This window comes from Myzus persicae, unplaced genomic scaffold, assembly GCF_001856785.1.
Source record: "Myzus persicae strain clone G006 unplaced genomic scaffold, MPER_G0061.0, whole genome shotgun sequence".
In the NCBI taxonomy this organism is placed as follows: domain Eukaryota; kingdom Metazoa; phylum Arthropoda; class Insecta; order Hemiptera; family Aphididae; genus Myzus; species Myzus persicae.
In genome coordinates, this window is record NW_019104051.1 from 117,218 (window position 1) to 141,426 (window position 24,209).

Sequence of the window (24,209 nt, forward strand, 5' to 3'; positions counted from 1 at the left end):
ACCTGAAAAACGCATTATATTATTATGTGTGCTGACATAACAGCATAATATATTATGGTATTATTCCTACAGTGACTATGCTGACCCGGGAGTATATGTGGAAGACAGTATTATAAGTTAATATAATATTTACAATCTGTAGGTACACGTTAACACAGCAAAATATTATGTGTACAAGAATTTACAAGCAGTAATAATAATAATATTACTCGTGTATTCAAGTTGTACACTCAATGTTTGTCACCTATCGGCTATCGTAATATTCATAGTTAGTAATTACGTATAGAAATCAGATTAAACCATAAAAACCAATAAAACGTCTCTCGAAAACGACTCAGTTTGTGATAAATGGAGAGTGATACGACTGCTCGAGCTTTACCATTTTTACCTCTAAGTGGCCATAGTCCATATGGAGATCCATACTTTACTCTCCATAGTAGATTATTTATTATTATTACTTATTATTTCCGATACCAGACGAACTTTCCATCATTAAGAAGTAATAGGTCATATTTTCTATTTTACTTTTGGATCAGAATTATTATCTTGATTGTAAATTCCAATACATGTGCGAATATACCTATGTTATAGTTAATCGCACACACTTTATGTTTATAATATCTATTTACTGTCAGTTGTGTTATTGCTTCGACTGTGTCGGTTTTACAGTGTTAAAATTGTAATTATATTTTAATTATTTATTTTTTTAAGTGGAAAATGAAACTCGTCATCTAAGTTCGGAAAGGGGGAGTGATTTGTTAGTTGTGAATAGGCACAAATTTCGTTACATCAGACAGCGGACTAATAGATATTATTTCAGATAATATGTATATCTGTATAAAACAGTGAACGTCTACAGTGTTATTATTGAAATTAATTATTATTATTGTCTTTTGTGACATATACTGAATGTGAATTTATGTAAATCATGGCCCGTGAACAGGTTTTCTGAATTTTTTTTGTTGGGGTGGGGGGGGGGGTAGAAAAAATATATACATCAATGATTAAATAGTATTCTATAGGTATATATAGGTCTTTATATTCATTTTTTAAGTATATCAAAAATGTTGTTATCAATATTCAATACTCTAAATTACAAATCATTGTAGTAATAAATTTACAAATACGATAGTAATTGTACTAGGATAACAATGTACCTGCAGTAATATATTTACAAAAAATATCATTTTAATGCGCTACCTTTAAAAGGTGATAATTGGACAATATCAATATCGTCAACGTTATCATTTTTAAATATTTAAATATTTTTTACATATTTTATCAAACTTTATTGATATGAAAATTGTTTTTTTTTTCAAAAAATATAGTTTTAATTATCATTTATTGTTTTTAAGTTAGAACAAAATCTTTTTAACTTGCTTGTTATTTCATACACTGAACTACTAGGTAGTTCATTATACACAGTTATATAGATACAAATAAATACCATGTGGTGTATTTAAATATAAGTGTTCTTTTGAGTAGGTAATATATAAAGTTTACCAACAATCTAATGATACGAGCCAGTAATAAAAAATGTTACATTTTTGACAAAAGCCTTCCATAGAACTGATCACTCGTGGCCTATGACTAATATTGGCCAAGTTCTCCAGTCGTATGGGACTGGCATAAGTGGTTTATCCATATTTTGTGTCAACGTTTTATAATATATCTTGCATTTGGCGTTCAAATTTTTTATATATATCATATGGTCAAAACGTACATTTTTATTTGTAGTTATAATATTTTATTATACTTTGAAACCTATGTTTCAATAATTTTAAATAAGCGAAAAGATATATTTTTTTTTGGAATTATATAATTATTATAAAGGCTGGGTAAGTTTACTATTTTTTTTTAAGCTTGTAAAAGTTACAAGTTAACTAGAAAATAAAATAAAATCATTTACTTTGTTTTCATATAAAATTAAAAAATATACATTTTTAAAGCTAATAAATAACATAGTCATTTAATAAGTCTTATAATTTTAAATAAATTTATATAATACAATTGATTTCTGTAAGTAGGTTCTTATACTTAAATACATTAATACTTAAATCAATGACAAAATCCAACAAAATAATTATGTTTATGTTTGTTTCCTTTACAGCCCACAACTACCTAATGTAACTAAATTATAACCTAACCTACACACATTAAAATATCAAATATTATCCAATTCAGTTGTAATTTTATAAATGAATACAAATATAATAATAAGTAATGGTTATTAATTATATAGATAGTTAAATATTCAAACTCATATGGGATACTGAGTAAATTGTTATATTTTCGTTTCCTAAATATACGGTTAACCCTATCTCTTTTCAGTTTATAATGTACCTACGTAATATATTCTTTGAATATGCAATATCATACCAATATTATAAATTATTATTATTATTTTTTTTTTATAAAATTAATTTTTTCAAAATGGAATGTATTTTAAATCTGCTGTTTTAGGAAATAATAACTTAAATTTTAATGGAAAAATAAAATAAAATAATTCTTAAGTATTTTCAAAACACGGAAACAAACTTAACTTATTAAGTTAGATGTTACCTCTAAAAAAAAAGTAACTGACATGTAAATAAGTTAAAAGTAACTTAACTTTAATTTGTTGACTCGTAGATACCAAACCTTGTTAATTATTATTAGCTAATTTTTTGTATTAAAAGATATGTTTTATAATTATCATTATCAATTTTTTGTTAGTTACTAAACAAAAAATTATTTTAGTAAATCATTAATGATTAAGAAAAATGATATTTGGAAAACTGGTTTATAGTTGGCAGTGGTAATTATTGAACTGAAAAATATTATTTGTAATATCAATATGTTTTTTTTAGAAAACTGAAGTTTTTTTTTTATTAAAATTGTATAAAATATACAAATTATATTATTTAATAATAAAATATGCCTTGACCCCTCAAATATGTATCAATATGCAAATACAAATAATACAATGTTGTGTTTGAAATCAGTTTGATTTGAAAATCCTACATTTTGAAAACTCATTGTTGTGCATAGGTACACTCCACATGAATATGAAAATGCATACAATTCCACTCTCTGCCTATAATGCATTTAAGAGTTAAAAATTTTTTTTTTAATAATATATTAAAACAAGACCCTTGGACAGAGAATAATACATTTTCAAACTATTAGCATTTACATAAATATTATGACAAAAAATTAATCAAAAAATAAAGGGTCTATATTGGTAATAGTCATAAATCATTTTATGGATTAATTGTTCTGAAGATAATTTGAGTTACATAATATAGTAGTGTATATTCTATTTCAAAAGTTCATTCATCACAGCACACAACATCAAAACCAGATTGAACATTTATAAAGAGTGAATTCAATATTTTAATTTTATTCATTTATAACTTTATACTCTTAAGTATACCCTTAAACTTATCCAAGTTTAACCATTTTTAACACTTGTTATTGTATAAAATGGATTTTTAGCTTGGTCAGCTATACATCTTGAGCATATTATAGAAAAATATGCAACTAATACAACTTTCAAGCATTAGTTATAACTTACCTAGGTAATACATTCTGATCATGAACCCTCAATACAAACAAATATTTAGCTATATAATAATTTGTCAGAAGAAATCTGTATAAATAATTAAATGACTAGTAACTTTAAAAGTATCTAAGGACCAGTGTTTGAGAAAAACGTTGTTCATGAACCCACGTTCACGTTCATATTTATTGAATGATACGTGACCGACGTTTATATTTGAATAAATTGAACCTTTTTTAAGAATTTACTTACCATTTAATAAATATATGTTTAAAATGTATTGATTAATTATATTATGTAATAATAGGCATTTTCTTATTAAAAAATTCATTGAATGACCAAGTGAACACATTCATTTTTTCAGTGAACGTGAACTCCTTAATTTGAAAAAAACATGAATTTGAACAAGTTCCTTTTTTAATAAACGTGCCGAACACTGCTAAGGCCTAAGATAATGTAACTGAACCAGTTACTAATTTTTAAAGTACCTTGTAACTATATGCACAGTTTTAGTGTCACTTGTAAAGTTGCAACCAGTAATCACTTATTGAGAAACTTACCCAACCCAATTTAAATATAAATCATAAATCATTACATTTGTATACAATGACTGTACAATAACCTGTACTGAATAAACTAGAAGATTATCACAATAAATAAATAATAAAACACAAACTTCATTTTAGTTAAAAAATATATTTATGTTTATTGTCTCAAACAACACAGTATAGTTTAATATTTATTTATCAGTTTTATTTTAATGACAGGATGATTTAGACTTAATTTATTGACAAAGAAATGATATGTAACATAAATGTGAACATACACTTAAATTTAACTATTTTATTTTACAGAAAGTGGCCATCGAAAAGTTAAAAATCAATACAAAATGTAGGGTAATTTTGAATATAAAATAATGATTGTCGAGATATACAATAATAATAATAATAATAATATACACTAATACACATATTTTTTATGTTTATAAAATATTTTTTTTTTAGTAAAACCCTGTATTTCATTAATTTAAATTGGAAATTAGTTTTAAATACCTTTTATAAATTGTATTCATATGGGCTGATATACAAACATTTTTAAATAAAAGTTTTATTTCTTATTGATACCTGAACTATTAACTATTTACGTTTGTTAAAAATGTAGAATGATGCTTTAGATTTATTGAGTTGCAATTACACATTAACATTTGTCTCAAACTTATTAGTCAATTCTGAAACAAACTCTCTGAAAACTACTGGGCTGACATTCTGGGCCAATTGATAAAAGACAAACCAATCACCAATCCAAAACTTCTGAATTAAAATGTTCATATTTTCATAAGAAAGGCGATCAATTCTCGATCTCAATAAAAATAAACGGAAATGGGGTACCAAAATGAAAAGTATACGATACACAACGTTTAATACGCTGATAATGGCAATAAACCAGAACCAGAACCATAAGAATACATATATTTTTTCGTTAAGATTGTTTTGAGGCAATATGCACATACCATCGAATTTCTGTATAGTGCCAGATTGTCCGTATTTGTTAAATGTACACTTAGTGACTAGAGGAAAAACTCGAGACATTACATCCTTGCGATCTTCAGGATTCAGTTCTGTCATTTTTAACACATCATAGCCATAGGTTCTAAATTCACCTTCAAGAAAGCAGTCGATAAGATAAATCTGAAGAAAGACATTGCACAAGTTTAAGATCTCGCAGAGGAAAAACCGAATGAAGTAGAAATTCTGTGAATGTAGGTTGTGGACAAAATAGTTTATCAATGATTGCCGGTGTTCGGAATCAAAAGAAAACGGACTGTTGAGGTCAAGGACCAGTACCTTCATGCGTCCAGCCTCCCATATTTTCCAGATGTACCTGGGTACATAGAAGAACATGGCCTGAAAGAACAACACAAAACATACCCATTGGTAATATTTATGGTACTTAACACCATCAACACCCTCTTCGAAATCTGAGACACCCGGATGCGCCATGGTTCTGCCCTCCTTTCCGTCGAAACGATCTGGTATGGTGAACGTCGAGTATATCCAACAGTATGTGTCCATGATACCGCTTGGAATACCATCAACCATGCAATCTATTGCATCTCCGAAGTACTGCCGGCATGTTACTAGAATCGAGCAACCCAGTAGGATACAAAGCGTCGCCTTGTAGTGCAATTTGAACACGAAGTTGTCGATGCACACTTCGTCGATTTTCAGTAGTGACTTTACGGGTCCAAAAACATCAATCATGTTGAAAATAGTTCACAATAACTTGCACCTCGTGAGTTTAAAATTTAAAACTGAACGCCGCGACAAGTCAAAAATGTAAAATATTAACAACTTAAGTGTTGCAAATGTAACGTCGTTATTAAAACAAATATTTAAAGGTGCGGACGACCGGAACACAACGAGCGCAAACAAACGTACAACGTCACAGACAAGGTGAAGACTAACAGACGTCGAAGAGCAACAAGTGACCGACTGAACGACGAAAGGCGCGACGGTTTACTAGCGGATGACCGACGAATCACGAATGACATACCATCGACGGCAGGTGTTCGGAGTATAGATGTTTGGTCGGAGATACTGTGGTCGTGCGTGTGAACAAAGAACAACAATGTTGTGTGCAAAAACGCGGCAGGGTTGTGGGTTCCTGGCAATCGCTGGCGGAGCGTGGTTGTCGTTACCACCACCATCGCCACCCGCCAAACAGTGCAGCCCTCCCGGTAAATTTCCCGACAATTACTTGACCATTACTCTGTACCTACTCTGTCCTTCACTTACAGATACACGGATATACTATAGACAGTAATGTATTGTGGTGGGGGGTTACGGGGGTATACGGAGTATACTCACTTCTGTAGTTTCTTCACAGATATATAAACATACGTATGTTTATATATCTGTGAGTTTCTTTTTATCGTAAATAAAAGAAGAAACGTGGGTACATAGGCGTATAGCCCTGCCGTATATCTATTATAATTTTCAGCGATGAAAAAAAAATGTTCAATAATTAGTTGTAATTTTAATTTCTCAAATATTATTATTACTATTTAGAACATGATATTATTAGCTGATATGATTTAATATTTTAACAACTAATTACCAGTTTAAGATAGTATATAAAGATATAATTATATTATGTTTATTTCTAACTCTCTTTACTTGTAAATTTCTAATAGTTATACATAAATATCATAGACCTTATCCTACTAGACAAGAACCGGGTATGACAACGGCATGCGGGCTGCGTAACAACATCTTGCAGTGACGTAGGCTGTCTTTACAAAAAAATACAATAATCTATACATGCATCTATACAGATGTATATCTTACCCTGCTACCCCGCATTACTGTGCGTACGAGTAATCGAGTAATCAAAAAGCGCAATCTGTATTGTTACATACACTCATTAATAAATCATCTGTACCCATACACGCATCCTAAGATTTAACCACCTCAAGAAAGCGTGTACCTACTCATGAATATTTTTAGCAACACCACTGAGTATATATTATATCCTACAAACCTATAACTGCGGACTTGTCCTTGCTGTTGATAAACGATTGTTTCGAAATAATATTGAAAATGACGACGAATCATAGATATTAGATAATACATAAAACCAGACCTGTGATAGTTTCGGACATATAATACATACAATTTTGCTTTCTATACCTTATTGGTAGCAATGGTAGGAAAAGCAAAGTTAGTCAGGAACTGCGAGGAAAAATCAGCCGGGAAAAATAACTGTAAATAATAACAATAGCTGCCCTAATTTAGTTACAGTCACCTATCACTATCACTCTTAATTAAATATTTGATTTGTCTACACAAAATTCTCCAACATATTATATTCTATTTTAGATTAAAGTATTGATTTTACAATGATGTGTGTTTTAAAAAAATATTGTGGCTGTGTAGTGGGTAAACGATAAGTAGTGGAAATAATGATTCGATTTTCAAATTCCTCCAAGTCCTCATTTACCACAACAACAAAGTTTATCGAGTAGAATTTTATGATCAACCGAATCAAAAGCTTATTAATACCTAAGAAAATTCCAAGAACATGTTTTTTGTTATCTAGATTTCTATTTATATACGTATTGAGTGGTTTGTAGTGCACTACCACTCATCGAGACTCAAGAGATTACTCCGGAAATTAAATTGATTCCCGTGAAAAAATTATGATTATCTAAGAACTCTAATAACCTACATTTACGAGCTATTTTTTAAATATTAAAATATTGTACAGGTAATGCCATATTATAGGATATTATTATGTTAAACTGTTATTAATAGAAATAATAATAATTTGTAAAAGTACTTATTCTGTAATATTGGTACCTAATTGCGAAAACCAATAGCTTATTAAAATGTCTCCATCCCATGGGCAGAAGTTTTCAATTGCATAATTAAAACATTGACTGTGTGTGTTACACACAGCTCCTATGCAGGTGAATATATCCCATAAACATCCATTTTCATGGGCATATTGTAAACATGCCAAGTGCCCATTGATGGCTGCAGCTTCACACGTTATTTCATCCCACAAACAACCATTTGTGTGAGCATATGTGAGGCATTCTAGGTGACCGTTGTATGCAGCTTTAGCGCACACAATATTATTCCAAGGGCATCCTCTGTCATGTGCATATTGTAAACACTCCAAGTGACCATATAAAGCCGCATTTTCGCACACAACTTCATCCCATGGAAAATCTTGTTCGTGGAGGTGTTTCAGACATTCAAGTTGTCCCTCGGAAGCGGCTTGGTTGCAAATCACATTGTTCTTAATTAAATCTGGTTGTTGTGTAACAAATTTCAAACACTCGAGATGTCCATTGGAAACAGCTTTTTCACTTATTGTATTGGCATTTATGGCTTCTACTTTAAGGTTAATGAAATTAATAATTTAAAGTCCCTGCTATATTATAATACGTGTTTATTATTTTTATAATTACCACAGGAGTTTATGCTGTCTACATTGTCAGACATATTGCAATTTGTTTTAACCTTTATGTAACTCAAAATGTCTATACAGCATGATTTCACACCAATTCTTGGAGTCTGTAAACTATTGTAGTGGAATTTTTCTTTTTCATTGCAAGCCATGTATGATAATTTGGCTAACGTAAACATTTTATGGCTGTGCAACATAAAATAAAAATAAAATGAAATATGACGTATTATATTTTGCAATATAAATGACTAAATGTTAGGTAAGTGCTGGATTGGTTAATTAAAGAAAAATACCTATATAATATAATAGGTTAATCAAACTTAAATAATAAATGTAACTAACAAAATTTAATTTAATACATATTTACGTCCCTGATAATTTTAAAGATTTTATAATTATAAATTAAATCAATAAGTTACATTCATGGACATGATCAGATCTTACTGTGGTAGGGCAGAATTTCAGGTTTTTAAATCTGTTGTAAATTATTCTTATTGATGGTAGGTATTTTTAAAAATAATTTCAATAAAATGTCCTAATAATTACAATTGATATACAATATTTGTGGAAAATAATTAAACCCACAGGAAGGATAGTTGCTCTCCCTGAACTTTTCACCATCATAATTGCGAAATAAAAAGAGCGAATGTCAAAATAGCAACGGAAAAATAGCTAAGCATTCAATGGCTAAATGATATAATAGTGAATGTTCAAAACAACCTAAGTATATTATTTTAAAATTATTATTGTTATTATTTATCTATACAGTGGCGGAACTACATATCATGATTGAAGGCGGGATTTTCCGCAGCCCTCGTCGTTAAAGGGGCTTCGGCGCCTCGCAGCAAAATTATGTACTTTTAAAAAAAAATTTGGTTCAAGTTAATAAAATCATTGAATACTGAAATAATACAAAGTATACAACTGAAGTGATTACTAAACGTGTATACGGATAATCACACACGATAATATTTAGTAGATACTATTAATAATAATTTATGTGAATTATAATATTATACGAGTATAATGCGGGCATGCGGCGGCGATACGCGGTAATTCGTAGTAGAGCCTATAATAGCTGGTATACTATACTATAGAAATAGATTATATACTATGGCCCAAGAGGGAAATTATTTTTTTCATTTCATTCCAATTTCCAACGATTTGATATGAGTGGTACAGACTGTGCTTGATGCTCAAGTTACTTAGGTAAGTAGTTTTACAATTATTTTGCATTGAAAGACAACATTAAATTGTGATTCGTATACAATCATTGTGGTCATTGGTGACTGGTATTACGTAAATACTGGACATTTAATTATTAAACCTAATGGTTTTGAACATAATATATGTTACATATTTCATCTACACAATATTTTAAATTTAAAAAAAAATTAAAGAACCTTATAATTTAAAATTTGTTGAAAGTAGTTAGTAAAATTACGTTAGTTGTCATATTATTTTTATGAAATATATAGTGAACGTGAAATCCCATATCGAGTATCGACAATCTTATTATTATACCGTTTACGCGAATTTTGCACATCGTCACGTTAATATATTATATATTTATATAATCGTGGATACGATTGTCACTTATTAGGTATTATAATATAGTATACATTTTATATTTTTATATTTTTTATTGTTGGGCCAACATTGGCTTAAAATATAGTTGTAGAAAAAAATTATTTTCATTGTAAACAAAATATTATTATTATTTATTACTGTTTCTGAAATTATAATTCAATAACCTATTAATTTACTATAAATGTATATATATTTTTTTTTATTGCATACAAATAAACAACCCAATGTTTAGAAATTTAAATTACAGATCTAGGACCTCGGGGCCTCTAAAAAATTGTACCCACGGGCCTCAATGATCGTAGTTCCGCCACTGTATCTGTAGTAATAGTATTACTTATAACTTATAACTTATGAAGATACATATTATAATCCCAAACAGTTTTATAGCTGGGTTATCCAATATACTGGACGGACGAGGTACAATAAATAATAATAAAATATACCTATTTAGATTAGAAACGAGCGCAATATTCGACGACAGTGAATGTTAAATCATGGATCGTTTAGTGTCACGACGTTACAGTAAATAGTGGCACAGTTGTATTCGTGTATTATTTTATTATAGTTTCACAGTTATGGCGTTTAAAAATATCGAACACTTAACTTCACAAAAAAATTAACCACTTGTAAAATTGTTGTATCGGAAGGATGGTGAAAACGGCAGAGTTTCATACTGAAGAAGTGCGGAAGTGAAAAATGTCGTGGTCAAAATTAATTTATATATTTTATAGTTAATGTTTTAATTTTTAATTTTTATATTTAATTCGATGTATCACTACTAAACACATATAATAATAATAATTTTAAAATAATACACTTAAGCTGTTTATACATTTGCTTATTATGTCTTTTTTAAACTATTTTGCCGTCGTTATTTGACATTCGCTTTTTTTTGGTTTTGTTGTTTTGACGTGATACTGTCCCTTCATGTGTACGCCTATGATTACAATAACAATTTTGGTTATCATTTATACAATGCTAAATGCACATGTCATATCAAAAAAGTATATGACTTGGTATTGAATTCATTTTTGTTTTGGAAGGATTGCAATCGTACAATTTTTAAGCGGTTCGGTATGACCCTCATCGTACATAATACGCAAACGCATGCACATGCCATTTATTCATTAGATCAAAGTAATCAAAACCAATTTATGGATGTGAAATAGCTGTACGACTGACCAAAATTAAGGTACTTATAGCCATTTGATTTTAAAAATATTAAAACAATTGAATTGGTAAATAAGCTTAATTTGCATCGGTTGGAGCACTTAAAGAGAATAAATATTTTACATTTTATACATTTGTCAATTGTTAAAATTGAATGTATTAAAATATATACAAAATATACGCTCCGACTGATACAAAGTAGACTTTTTTACCTATTCAAACATCTTAACTTGTTTTAAATCGAACCATTGGAAGTACCTAAATTTTTGTCAGTCGCTAAAGTTGTTTAGATGAAAAATGAATAGCGTTTGTCATTCCCTTAAGATTTGTACGATTAAGTATTGTTAAATCACAGTCAACTTACCGTCAATCGACGTTAATAATAATTATTACTTTCCGTGTGGTTATACAGCGTATTCACATTTCACGTCGACACACTAAGGTATAACTTGCACGACTGTTTCTAGATGGAAATGTGGAATAGATAACATGCTGCAGGTAGTGTTTCAGAGCCCAGTCATAGTGGGGCGAGTTTTGAAACTCAATGTTTGTGTATAAATTATGGGTGGCCAGCCATGATAATGGTACCTTGGGCATCTATAATACAAGTGGCTTGCACCTGCTGACGGTCGATGGTATCGTTCACAATACCGGTTAGTAGTTGTATACGTACAACAAGTGTTCAACAAATTATTTTCAGATGCAAAATGAGGGGATGACGCTATGAGTTTAGTGTGCAGAATTGTACTAAGGATAAATAAAAATGTATTTTAGCATGATGAAAATATGATTAATATAATAATTTATTATGCAAATTGCATGGTGTTTATCTATATGCCATTGGTAATTGTGTAAGTATGTCAAAAGGGTTAAAGTAGGTAGAGAATCGCTAATCGCTATCTGATGTAGCCATGAAGGTTCAAGACGTACAGTTGGTGTTTAGTGTAGGTAGGTATCTCATCATTAAGTAAGTCACTGTAATGTAACTGTTAATTGTTATAATATAACCTTACCCTACCTATGCCTATGCGGTCAATTTTAATTCAATAAAAAAATTATGACATACGAAAAACAATTCTGAGTAAAAATGATCTTTCTATACCTATCTATTTTATGATACCTACTTGCATTTATATGGCTATCATAGACCATAGTTATTTGTTTCACTATTAGTATATTACGGTACGTTGAAAACATTTTTACAGAAAACCTTGCATTTAATGTATTATTGTTGTTAACTTTTGAGTCAATATCGATTTTTGAACTGTAATAAATTAACTAAAATTATTCTTTATTTAAATAACTAAGTTCACCGTTAATTACTAATTAAAATGTCTATTAAAAATAAATAATTACATTTATTGGTTCCAGTATTTCGCCCTATTGGAGGACCTTGGAACTTGGAAGAAGTTCATATTATGTTCAGAACATCTTTGTTCTAGCATAAACGTCTGGAATTTTCCAAACGATTTTCAATCGACACGTCCCATTCGCCCACACAGTGTCGTAGATACAGTGTCGGCCTGGCCATGGCCGCTAGGCCGCAAACGCGTCCGGGGCCCTCGACCGTATTTGTGTTCGGGGGCCCCCGCCCCCGATCGTACTCAGAAATATAAATATTGGATAATGAATATTATTATTAATAATGTTATTGTACGATTTTATCATTTATAATATTATTATGTATTTATGTGATAACTTTTGTTATCTGTGTGAGTGATTATTGTTATCGTAAATAATAGATAGTTTTCGACCTCCAGACGGAAAAGCCAATGTACCATGTACCTATATTTAGAACAGTTTTACTGCAATTTTCTGATTATGATGGTATATCAATATCACCCAACCCTGTGTGGTGTGTTCATTTTGTTTTTAATTATTTATGTTGTCATTCGATAATCAATGTGAGCACACAGTAATCACAATGAGATGTTGTGTAGTGTTACAAAAATTATATTATATCATAGTACTGCTCTAAATCTTCTGTTTCTCTACGTGGTTGAATGTGGTTCTTTTACATATCTAAATATTTATTATATTATTTAATTTAATTAACTTCAGTCATCAAATATGAAACGTGTTTACATGTCAGGTTATAAAAAAAGGAATAAGAAAAATAAAAAATTGCTATTAGAAGTCGGATCTTCTTTAAATCAAACAAAAATTAATTTTTTCCAAGTGCCCAAGCAACAATTTCGGACTGAAGGTAAGTGTATTGGAAAAATGTTTTTTTATGTATTATAATTTTTTTTTTATGCAGAAAGCAACGTTATTGAATGTTCTGAAGAAATTCAAAATAGCGAATCTTCTAGTTATGTTGTAGACACAAATGGTAAAATTATTATTAAATTATTTCTTTATTTAATTTCATTAAGTAGGTACCTAATTAGTTTATTATTAATTTTTGTAATGCAGAAAGCAATGTTATCGAATGTCCTGAAGACATTCAAAACAGTGAATCTTCTGGTTATTTTGTAGATACAAATGGTAAAATATTTATTTATTTACTTTCATTAAGTACTTAAGTAGGTACCTAATTAGTTTATTATTACTTTTTTTTTATGCAGGAAGCAACGTTATGGAATGTCCTGAAGACATTCAAAACAGTGAATCTTCTGGTTATGTTGTAGACACAAATGGTAAAATTATTATTAAAATATTTATTTATTTAATTTCATTAAGTAGGTACCTAATTAGTTTATTATTACTTTTTTTTTTATGTAGAAAGCAATGTTATTGAATGTAAAAAAAATACTGATTTAGACAAAGAGATCATTGCCATTGAGCTAAAACAGTTTGCTTGTCAGTATAGTAATTTCATACCAGATGTATCTGAAAATGATTTTCACGATAATAAATCTAAATCTTCTAAAATGATATATACTGATGAAGCTGAAGATATTGAAGTTAAACCCACCGAACAAATTAAATGTGACAAATGCACTAAATGTCTTCACTGTGCATTGATTTTGCTCCAAGAGCTGTCATGTCAATCTAATTTATTTTGTAATTTGTTCACATTATATAAATTTGTGTTGCTATTACCATCAACACAGACTACCTGTGAAAGAGTATTTTCAAAGCTGAAAATAATCAAAACTAAACTTCGGTCTTCTTTACACCAAGAACATCTTAATCCATTAATGCTAATGTCCATTGAAAAGGATATTTTGATTGACTCAGATGAGTTGATTGATACGATTGCTAACTCATCTAGTGAACTAAAAAAATTACTGATAAAAAGAAAAACAAATGCACAATTAATTTTGAATTTGAATCACATTAAAAAAAATATTAAGTTGTATAATGTGAGAAGGTATTATTTATATTATGTAATATGTAAAAAATTTTTTAGAATAATAAATTATTAATCTAACTTAAATCTTAACTTAATGGATGGTTAATTTTATATATGGTACCTTTAATAAATTATAATATTTTACACTACCTACTTATAAGTACATTTTTAATAATTTTATGAAAAAACATTTTTGGGGGCCCTTCTGAAGAAATGCATCCGGGGCCCTTTAGGTACCAGGCCGACACTGCGTAGATAACCAGATCGATTATTTATTCCAAAAATTTGGACGATTTCGGCTGACTAAGTCAGATATAGTCTTACCGTAACCAAACACCATGAATGATAATTGATAATACGAGAAAGTTAATGATAACGAGCAGTAACATACGGGCATAGACAGTGGCGCCCACGTAGGGTACCAAAGGTGCAATTGCACTGATTTCTCGTGGGTCACGGGGCCCTACTCTGGTATCTGGAGCAAACATTATAAATGCATCACTGCAAACTATTCAACTGGATCTTTAGAACGTTGATTAAAACGTTAAGAGTTGGCAGTGCCAAATATACAAACAAATATTAATATACAATAACTAATATAGATAACTATAATTACACTTACACGCGTCGGCGCGGAGTACTGAAATCCATTGTTATTTTTAGAAATATTAATATTATCGATCGGTGTTATATTGATAATAGCAGAGATCCGATACTCGATAGTCGATACAGGTAAATCCCAATATCCCATAGTCGTGCACTGGTGATTGGTGAAGACCTGGAATTTTGTGTGTTTATGTACTCGTTACCGCACTAATGTGTTAATGCATTTCGAATATTATACATCATCAGCTTATATTAGTTAATAATTATGAATAATAAGCGTACTTATAAATCTGGGGCCACAAAGAAGGCCAAAAAAAAGAAAAGAGAAGTACTTGCCATTCAGTCATCTCCCTATAAAAAAAAAACTATGCTATATAACTTTGGATCGTATTAAAGTTGCCGACAATAATACTAAAAGTAAGTTTTCTCATGTATTAATGTATTATATATTTATATCTATATTATTACTTGGTGAAGGATTTTTTCGCATTATACATTTATTTATTTATATAAAAATATAAATGTATTTGAATTTAGTTGAGTTTGCATATTTGCACTCTTTTAGGTTTAAGTACCTTATCAGCAACTTGTAGACAACTATTGCTATCTTGAAACAGCCATAATTAACATGTTATTATGTTAATACATTTTAAAAAGTATAGAATTATTTTTGACAAAGTTACCTATGTGATCTTAGTACTTTAATGAGTAAATTGGGCTGAGTAAGAGTATAAAAAAGTGTTGAACATTAGGAAAAGTGTTCATTATATTATTTTATTTATATATAACAATAACAAAAAATAGTGTGTTTTGATGCAATTATAAAATTTATTACACATTTTACGTTGGATTTATTTAAAATATAAAATAGTGTTGGTATGATAATCATAAGATTAAATTTAAACATTATGTACCTACATTATTATTTTGTATTTATTTAGTGTGTTATAAAAGTTCAAATATTTAAAAACGCTTAGAATTTTGTGAAATATCCTATTTCTAAAAGAATTAGTTTTCTATAAAATGTATTGCTACAGTTAATCAGTAAATAATGTATTTATTACAGTTTTTAAAATTTGCCTAGGTACCTACTTGTATTAGTATTTAGTAGTTAGACTACACCAAAATGATAAAATTATTATGTTATTTGATAGATGTTGAAAAGCCTGTGGTAGATTTAAATGAAGAAAATAAAACAGAAAATGGTAAATAATTTATTTAAAAATTAAAATATATATATTTATTTTGATAAATATTTATGTTGATAGATACTGAAAATAGTGAAACTGTTGAAATGTCTGCATCAGTTACGGATGACAATGATAAATAAAAAAATGGTAATTAAATAATTTTAAACTAAAATAAAATAAATAATATATTCAAAATGTATTGATTTTATTATTCTGAATAGATTATATTTTGATTAGTTTTTCAAAGCTTTATTACTGTTAAATGTATTTATTTTCATAGTAAAATTAATAAATTATAATATTTTCAGTTTTAAAATCTGAGATAAATTTTGATGTGCCAACTGTTAGCATAACAGACATAAGTTTTGTAGATCCAAGCTTAGAGCCAGGTAATTAATATTTTCCGCCTATTTAGGCACTGTTAATATTTATTTTATCTATATATATATATTTTTAGAAAATGGCAATTTAAATAATTTGTTTGATAATGATCCAGATCAAATTTGTAACATAACTAATTTAACATTTGAAATGGCTTCTAAAATATTAGAACTGGGACCTTATCAGCCTGAACCTATTGAACTACCTGGTGGGAATTATCCCCAAATCAATGGCCATAGGTTTCTGAAAAGTGTATACCTTGTAGTATTAGCAGATTTGTTAACAGTTAAGAGAGATTGGTTGACATATTCCAAATCTAAGATCCGAATGTACTGTGTTCATTGTATATCATTCCCTGGACGTGGTAAAGAAAAACCAAATAAATCATGGGTCAAAGATAGTTTCCGAAATTGGTCTTCTTGTACGCAAAGTATTATAAGTCATGAAACATTTTCGTCACACATTTACTCTTCACTAAAATTTAAGACATTCTTCATTACAGTTAAATCCTAGTTTTACAATAAAAAGAAAATAACAAGTTTATGCAAATAGAGAAATTGTAAAACAATTGATTGACATAACATTATACATAGGTCGACATAACTTATCGTTCAGAGAACATAGAGAAAATTGGCACTGTAGTTTAAGGGGAAACTTTAAACATTTATGTTCTTTACTGTCAAAACATTCACCTACAATGGCAAATTACATGGGTCAACTTGAAGGAATAGCCAATAATAAAAAGCCACAGTATTCTTTTATTTCGTGGCGTCGGCAAAATGATCTAATTGATTCAATATCATATTATATAAAACATAAGGTAACTAACAGTAATAAAAAAACAAGGTTCTTTAGCATAGCAATAGATTCCACTTTTGACGTCTCCCACAGAGAACAGGTTTCTTTTATAGTAAGATACATTGATGATGATAGTTGTGAAATTCAAGAAAGATTAATAGGACTGAGGGATACTCCAAAAACCACAGGCGATAACTTATTTCAAATTTTTAAAGAAGTGTGCAATTCAAATGGTTTAAATTGGACAGAAAACCTAATTGGGCAATCCTATGATGGAACATCTAATATGAGAGGCCAATACAATGGCCTTCAAAAATATATAAGAGATGAAAATCTACAGGCAACTTATATTTGGTGTTGTAGCCATCGTTTGAATTTGGTTGTTGTGGTTGCTGTTTCAGAAGCTTTGAACGCAGTTGATCTCTTTGGTAACATTGAAAGACTATATGATTTCGTATCAAGTAGCAAGTTCCGAAGTGCTATGTATGAACAGAAACAAAGAGAATTATACCCTGGAAAACAAGTTCGTAAACTTAAAAGAGTGTCTACAACCAGATGGATGTCGCATAAATCTGCTCTTGATGTTGTATTAAATACATACATAGCTATAATAGTAACCTTGGGAAACATTAGAGAAGAAAGTTCTGACAAAAAAGCAGCTTCAGAAATTAATGGATTTTTATTGTATTTGCAGCCCACAAGATTTATATACAGAGCGTTCTGCTTTCAAAAAATGTTAAGCATACTTGAACCAGTCTCTGAGTTATTACAAAAAAAAGATTTTGACTTACTGGCTGTCTCATATTTAATCAAACAAAAATATGATCAACTAGTACTAATTCGATGTGAAACGGGATTAAACAAAATTCTCTCAGAAGCAGACAAATTTATCACCTTAATATAAGAGTCATTTGATATTACACCTCTTCCAAGCAATCGTTTAAGGAAGAAAAAGATATTACCAGGTGAAAAAGCTACGGATGAACTGATAACTGACCCATTAGTTCATTTTCGAATAAATACCTTTTATAATACGTTAGATATTACTATCTCAGAAATAAAAAGAATATTCTTTGGTGACGGTGTTCACAATATCCAACAAACTGGATTATTTAAAGATCTCTCATTAATGACTCAAAAAAGAATGAAAGAAACTAAAAAGGATGCATCGAAAATTCCAAAAGATGCATTCGAAGTATTTAATAATATTTATGGGAGATTCATCAACAACAAAGTTAGTAAACTTAAAGAAGAGTACATTAATTTTAGTAGCTGTTTTGAAGAATTTCTTATCACTGAAAAGTTACCTGATTTACTTCATAAACAATATGATGAAGATTCAGAAAGAGAATCAAATACATCTGACGAAGACGATTATTCAATCAAATAAACTGTCGAAAATAATGCAAGTCCAATATTTCGGTTTGTACAAATATTGATTATTCTAAAAGCTATTAATATAGTACCTACATTTATAGTAAATATAAAAATGTATATTATGTAATTTAATTAATTGAATGGTTTTAATTTTTAGAGTTTATGTTAATAATCATCTCCAATCAATATTTCCTAATATTTACATATTTTTAAAAATATGTCTCACATTACCAATTGGAAGTGTTGCCACAGAAAGGAGTTTTTCTAAGTTGAAAATAATAAAAAATCGTCTTAGATCAACCTATGGCCAATACGAGATTGGAAGGACTCATGACAATATCATGTGAACATGATATTTCAAATAAATTATGATGAAGTTATAGATATATTTTGTAAAACAAGTCAACACATATTTAATGCCTTAAATTAAATCACCTATCAAAATTATTATGTTTGTTGTATTATTATCTTTGAAATCTTTAATAATTAATAAGTTATTGTAATTGAAAAACTGCCCTGATAAATATAAACCTGAAACCAGTGAAGATTTTTGTTTTTGTAAAATTTTTAATTCAAAGCCTCATTAAAAAAATGTGAGCCAGGAATTGTATTATTTTTTAATATATTCAAGGTAACAGCATGGAAATGCATTTAGAAAAAAAATTAATTCAATCAAATAAATATGGATGTAAACCAAAATAAATTTGGGGGCCCCATAGTACAGCAGAAGCTGAATAGGCATTTTATATTTCTATAGCATATTAGTTATATGTACTAGCCTGTAGGACGATTAGTCGTTGTTTTATATTACGCATCGGAGCACTATAGTTATTCATATCAATTATACATATTATTATATTATTACATATTATATCCGATCTTATTTTTATTTACCTTTAGCTTCTGTATATCTGTGTACCTCAACAATAGGGAACAACTTAAGTAACACGAAACAATTTTTAATTTATTCATGAACTTCTCCAAAAAAAAACATAAACAAGTTACATGAACCTAAGTAAACTGAAATATAGTAATTTCCGGTTAAACAATAATTATAAATGGAATTCTAAAGTCTAATATTTAATCAACTTCTAGGTACTCAGGAATATTCTGATGGAGAGAAGGGAGGACATGAAGGTCGTTAACGTGTAGATGGTGGGAGGGGATTATTTGAAAGTCATTGACATCCAGATAGAGGCGGATGAGGTCGTGGAAGTTGTCAACATCCAGTTGGACGAACTGGAATCCGTAGACTTGCTCGATATGTTGCAGCAAGACGTTGATAAAGAGGTCGGTAAATATGTCTTATTTATACAAAACTAAAGAAAAAATTATCATTTTCATTTAAATTGCAGTTCAGACCAATTCACACGGGTGTTCCAGTTGTGAGTTACCAAACTTTCTAGAGCCCCAGCACCATACACAAATATCCTGTTTTCATTGGTTTATTTGAAAAAATTGAGCGAATATGTTTGTCTTTCATAATTTAAAATTGATAACTTTAATATGATATAAACTCAAAAATAGTTGTTTATGCATAAACAAAATAAACCGGCACTACATTTCTTAAAATTCTCAAAAAGAAAAGGATCAACTTTATGTAACTACCTACCTATTGTTTATAACTTTAACCTATTTACATAATAAATATACTAGATCATATAGTTTAGACATTGATTGAAAGTTTACATCACACTTTTTAAACAAAAAATTATAGTAGTGGTCTGTAACTAAAAAAACTATGATGTTGCCCAGGTTGATATGTTGACACTCAACACCATAACACAATTTTAAACTAATATGACAATGTACCTACGCTTAATAACCAAATTCTTAATGTAATTAATTAACATCTAATGCATAATATCATCATAATAAAGATACAGGTACTATTTTTATTAGTTAATATATTTTAAGAATGAATTTATAATTCATAATATGATAATATTTAAGTTGATTCATGAATTCGTTTTAAGTCAGATATATTAAAATCAATCATTTTGGAACATGATTTATCATACAATCTTTTAGTTTGTGAATGTCGATCTTGAGCATGATTTAATATTCTCAAAGTGCCATTTGCCTTCTGACACAATAAAATCAAGTAATGCCACAAAATTGTATGCTTTTATTCTATTCAATAAAATGTCTTTCATTATTCGAATGGGCGCCTCTGAATAATTATTAGTGTGGTTATTACAATTAAAAATTCTAGATCTGTAAAAACGTACATACTGTTCTTGCTGCTTACAATTTTTTTCAAATCTTTGTATAATTTGGTTTGTGCTTCATTTTTAATACCAGAGTCGATGTTTTTTTAACTTTTCTTCAGACATAGAATACATATTCATCCTTATTTAAATTCATTTATTATAATTATTGTGAATTAATTTTATTTTTAATATAACATACCAATTAAAATAACTTCATTAATAGCAATGTAATCTAATATGTTTAATGATTTTTTAATAAATAACGTTCAGAATAATATAAAAAAACCAATAAATTCAGAGAATAGTTATGTTCCTTATATCGTTTCTTTTAATGATGTGTTTATAAAAAAAATTGAATCGTCGGACATATTTGATATTATTAATAGCCTTGAATACGATACAGCAAGTGGTTTGGATAAAGTGTCCTTAAAAATGTTAAAATGTATTAGTAAATTGGTAGTGGATCCTCTTATTTATATATATAACTTAAGTATTGAACAAAGTATTTTTCCTGATACCTTAAAAGTAGCTGATGTTAAACCTTTGTTTAAAAATGGTGATAAATCGGTTATGAGCAACTATAGGCCAATATCTATGTTGAGAAATTTTCCTAAGATATTTGAAAAAATAATCAAAGCCAAACTGATTGAGTTCTTAGAAAAAAATAAATTATTATCAGAAAACCAGTATGGCTTTAGACATGGGTTAAGTACTGAGAATGATCTTTATAAATTTATTTTACACCTAAGCTTTATAAATATTAATCTATGAGGTTTTATTTGTGTATCTTAGACTAATATGTTTATTTTAAATTTCTTTCTTTATAATGTACATTTTCTTGATAAAATTTCTAAACTATATTTGTATATTTAGCTTTATACGTACTTAGAACTTAATTTTATAATTATAATAATTTTATCATATATTATATAATAACTTTCTTTCTCCAACACAAGCTTTGTTTAAAGGAGAAAGATAATCGAAAATGTTACTCAATAATAACGTATGTCTGTTTTTCGATTAAAAAAAAAAAAATAAATAAATAAATGTATTATCAAGATTATTTCCATTTTTAGAATCGTGTAGACATCGCTACTCAACTTGACACATATGGAAATAGCAAATAAATTATTTTAACTTTGGCTACAATTAACTCAAATCATTTTTTTCACCTGCAGAAACATCCATCATAAAAACCGAAGAACTCTAATACTAAATCGCGGCCATTAGCATAAATTTTCCTTAAAATATAATCACACTTAAATGGTAATAAGTTATTAAGAATAACCAAATACTATTAAGTAAATTACATTTTAGTTTAGAACTATTTGTGATAATTAGTAAAAAAAAGGAATTACTGATTAGACAAAGAATATAGAAGACAATAAAATATATCAAAATAATAATTTTTAATAATTTATATTAAACATAAACATGTTAGACATCTGTCATAACACAGAGAACTATTTAGATATGTCTGTTACATTTGATTGCTATCATTCCCCAAAAAAATGAAAATGAGCACAATATTTAATAATAATCAATTATTAAAAATGAAAAACATTATATAATATCTAAAAGTTTCCTGAATTACTATTAAATTGTAATGCTCAACCATCTTAAATTTTATACATTCAATATCAATTATATAAATTAAATTTTTGAAATGTACCTAATTTAAATAATGCATACGTTAAAATGAGCAATTGACTTAAGTCACTTCAACCAGTTAAAAATGAGTTATAAATGATTAGACTAATTATATTCATATAGTATACAACTGTGCTGATCAAAACTAATCATGATTTAATTATATAATTTTAATATAAAGTTATCCCTGAATACCTAGTAAACTAAGTACTTAGGTAAATACTATACTGTTATTATCTGACAAATATGAGTAAAAAATATGATTCTATACTAACATGTAAGCTTAAAAATTTATTTTTGAAATTAAAAAATGCAATACTTATATTAAAAAAAAAACAAATATCTTACCTATATTATATAAATGCAATATTTAAAATGTATAATAATAATAATTATAGTAATGTACACAAATTAAAAATTCTATAATGTCTATATATTAATTTTATTTTCTGTTCAAATGTTCAAGACCATAATTTAACTTATTGTTTGCTTTGACGTCAAGCCAGTTGTCTACATTCCTAGTATGTTTTCTTGTTTTTTCTTTAGGATTAATTTTACGCTTTTTGTTACTTCCTGTGCTCTGTTTAATAAAGGTAAATTATTTTATTACAATTTATTTCACAATATAAATGTTATAATTATTACTTAATAATATGGTAACTTACACAAGACTTATCAATTGAGATTATGTTGTCAGATCCAACGTAATCCTCAATAATTAGGTACTGCATCAATTAAATATTCTATATTATTAATTGTAGGTAGATCTAATAAAATAGAAAATCAAGTTGTAAAATATTTTTATGGTTTAGTCAAATTGCAATGAGTATTATACTATTATAATAGTATCATTTTTTACATAGTAATATGGAAACCTATCTATAACTATTGATTGTATTAAAACAAATTTTAAGTTTTATAATGTAAGTGATTTCTTGCGTTTATTAACTTATAGTATGAGTGCCTATATTAATTTTACTTATAAAAGCTATGAATAAATTTGTAAAGATGACATGGGTAGTTACTTATAAAGATAATAATTGTATGTTTAGTATGAGTATTTTTTAATTTTAACATTAACTTTAATTATTTTTGATATAATTATTTCTATAGTAGTTGTTTTATGATAAAATAATTGACCTCTTCTAAAACAGGATCATTATTAAAGTTTTCTTTCAAGTTTAAATTTATGTTGTTTGGGGTGTATTCTGGATCCTTGTCACTGTCATAATTTCACTTATGGCCTATCTGATTCCGAACTCCATTTAAAATGATCACTACTTATGGTTTCATACTCATAAAGACTAAGTATAACATCAGTATCAATTGATTTGTTGTTAATAAATTCCTATTTAGTTAAGAATATTGTTATTATAAAACACAAATGATAAGTAAATGAAACACATTGTGACCATAATATA

At 28.2% G+C, this 24,209-nt stretch overlaps 2 protein-coding genes across 2 annotated transcripts; both read right to left on the bottom strand.

The window, feature by feature from the left end:
* Positions 1-4,673: 4,673 nt before the first annotated feature.
* On the bottom strand, positions 4,674-6,038 carry LOC111038093 (innexin inx2-like). Its single transcript, XM_022321030.1, has one exon. The coding sequence runs from the start codon at positions 5,800-5,802 to the stop codon at positions 4,732-4,734; it is 1,071 nt and encodes a 356-aa protein (XP_022176722.1). The 5' UTR covers positions 5,803-6,038; the 3' UTR covers positions 4,674-4,731.
* Positions 6,039-7,879: 1,841 nt separating this feature from the next.
* Positions 7,880-12,806, bottom strand: LOC111038085. The gene is made up of 3 exons (XM_022321022.1): positions 12,790-12,806; positions 8,517-8,701; positions 7,880-8,442 (listed from the first exon to the last, which is right to left on the bottom strand). Exons 1-3 carry the CDS (start codon positions 12,804-12,806, stop codon positions 7,880-7,882), a joined length of 765 nt encoding a protein of 254 aa, XP_022176714.1.
* Between the last annotated feature and the right edge of the window lie 11,403 nt (positions 12,807-24,209).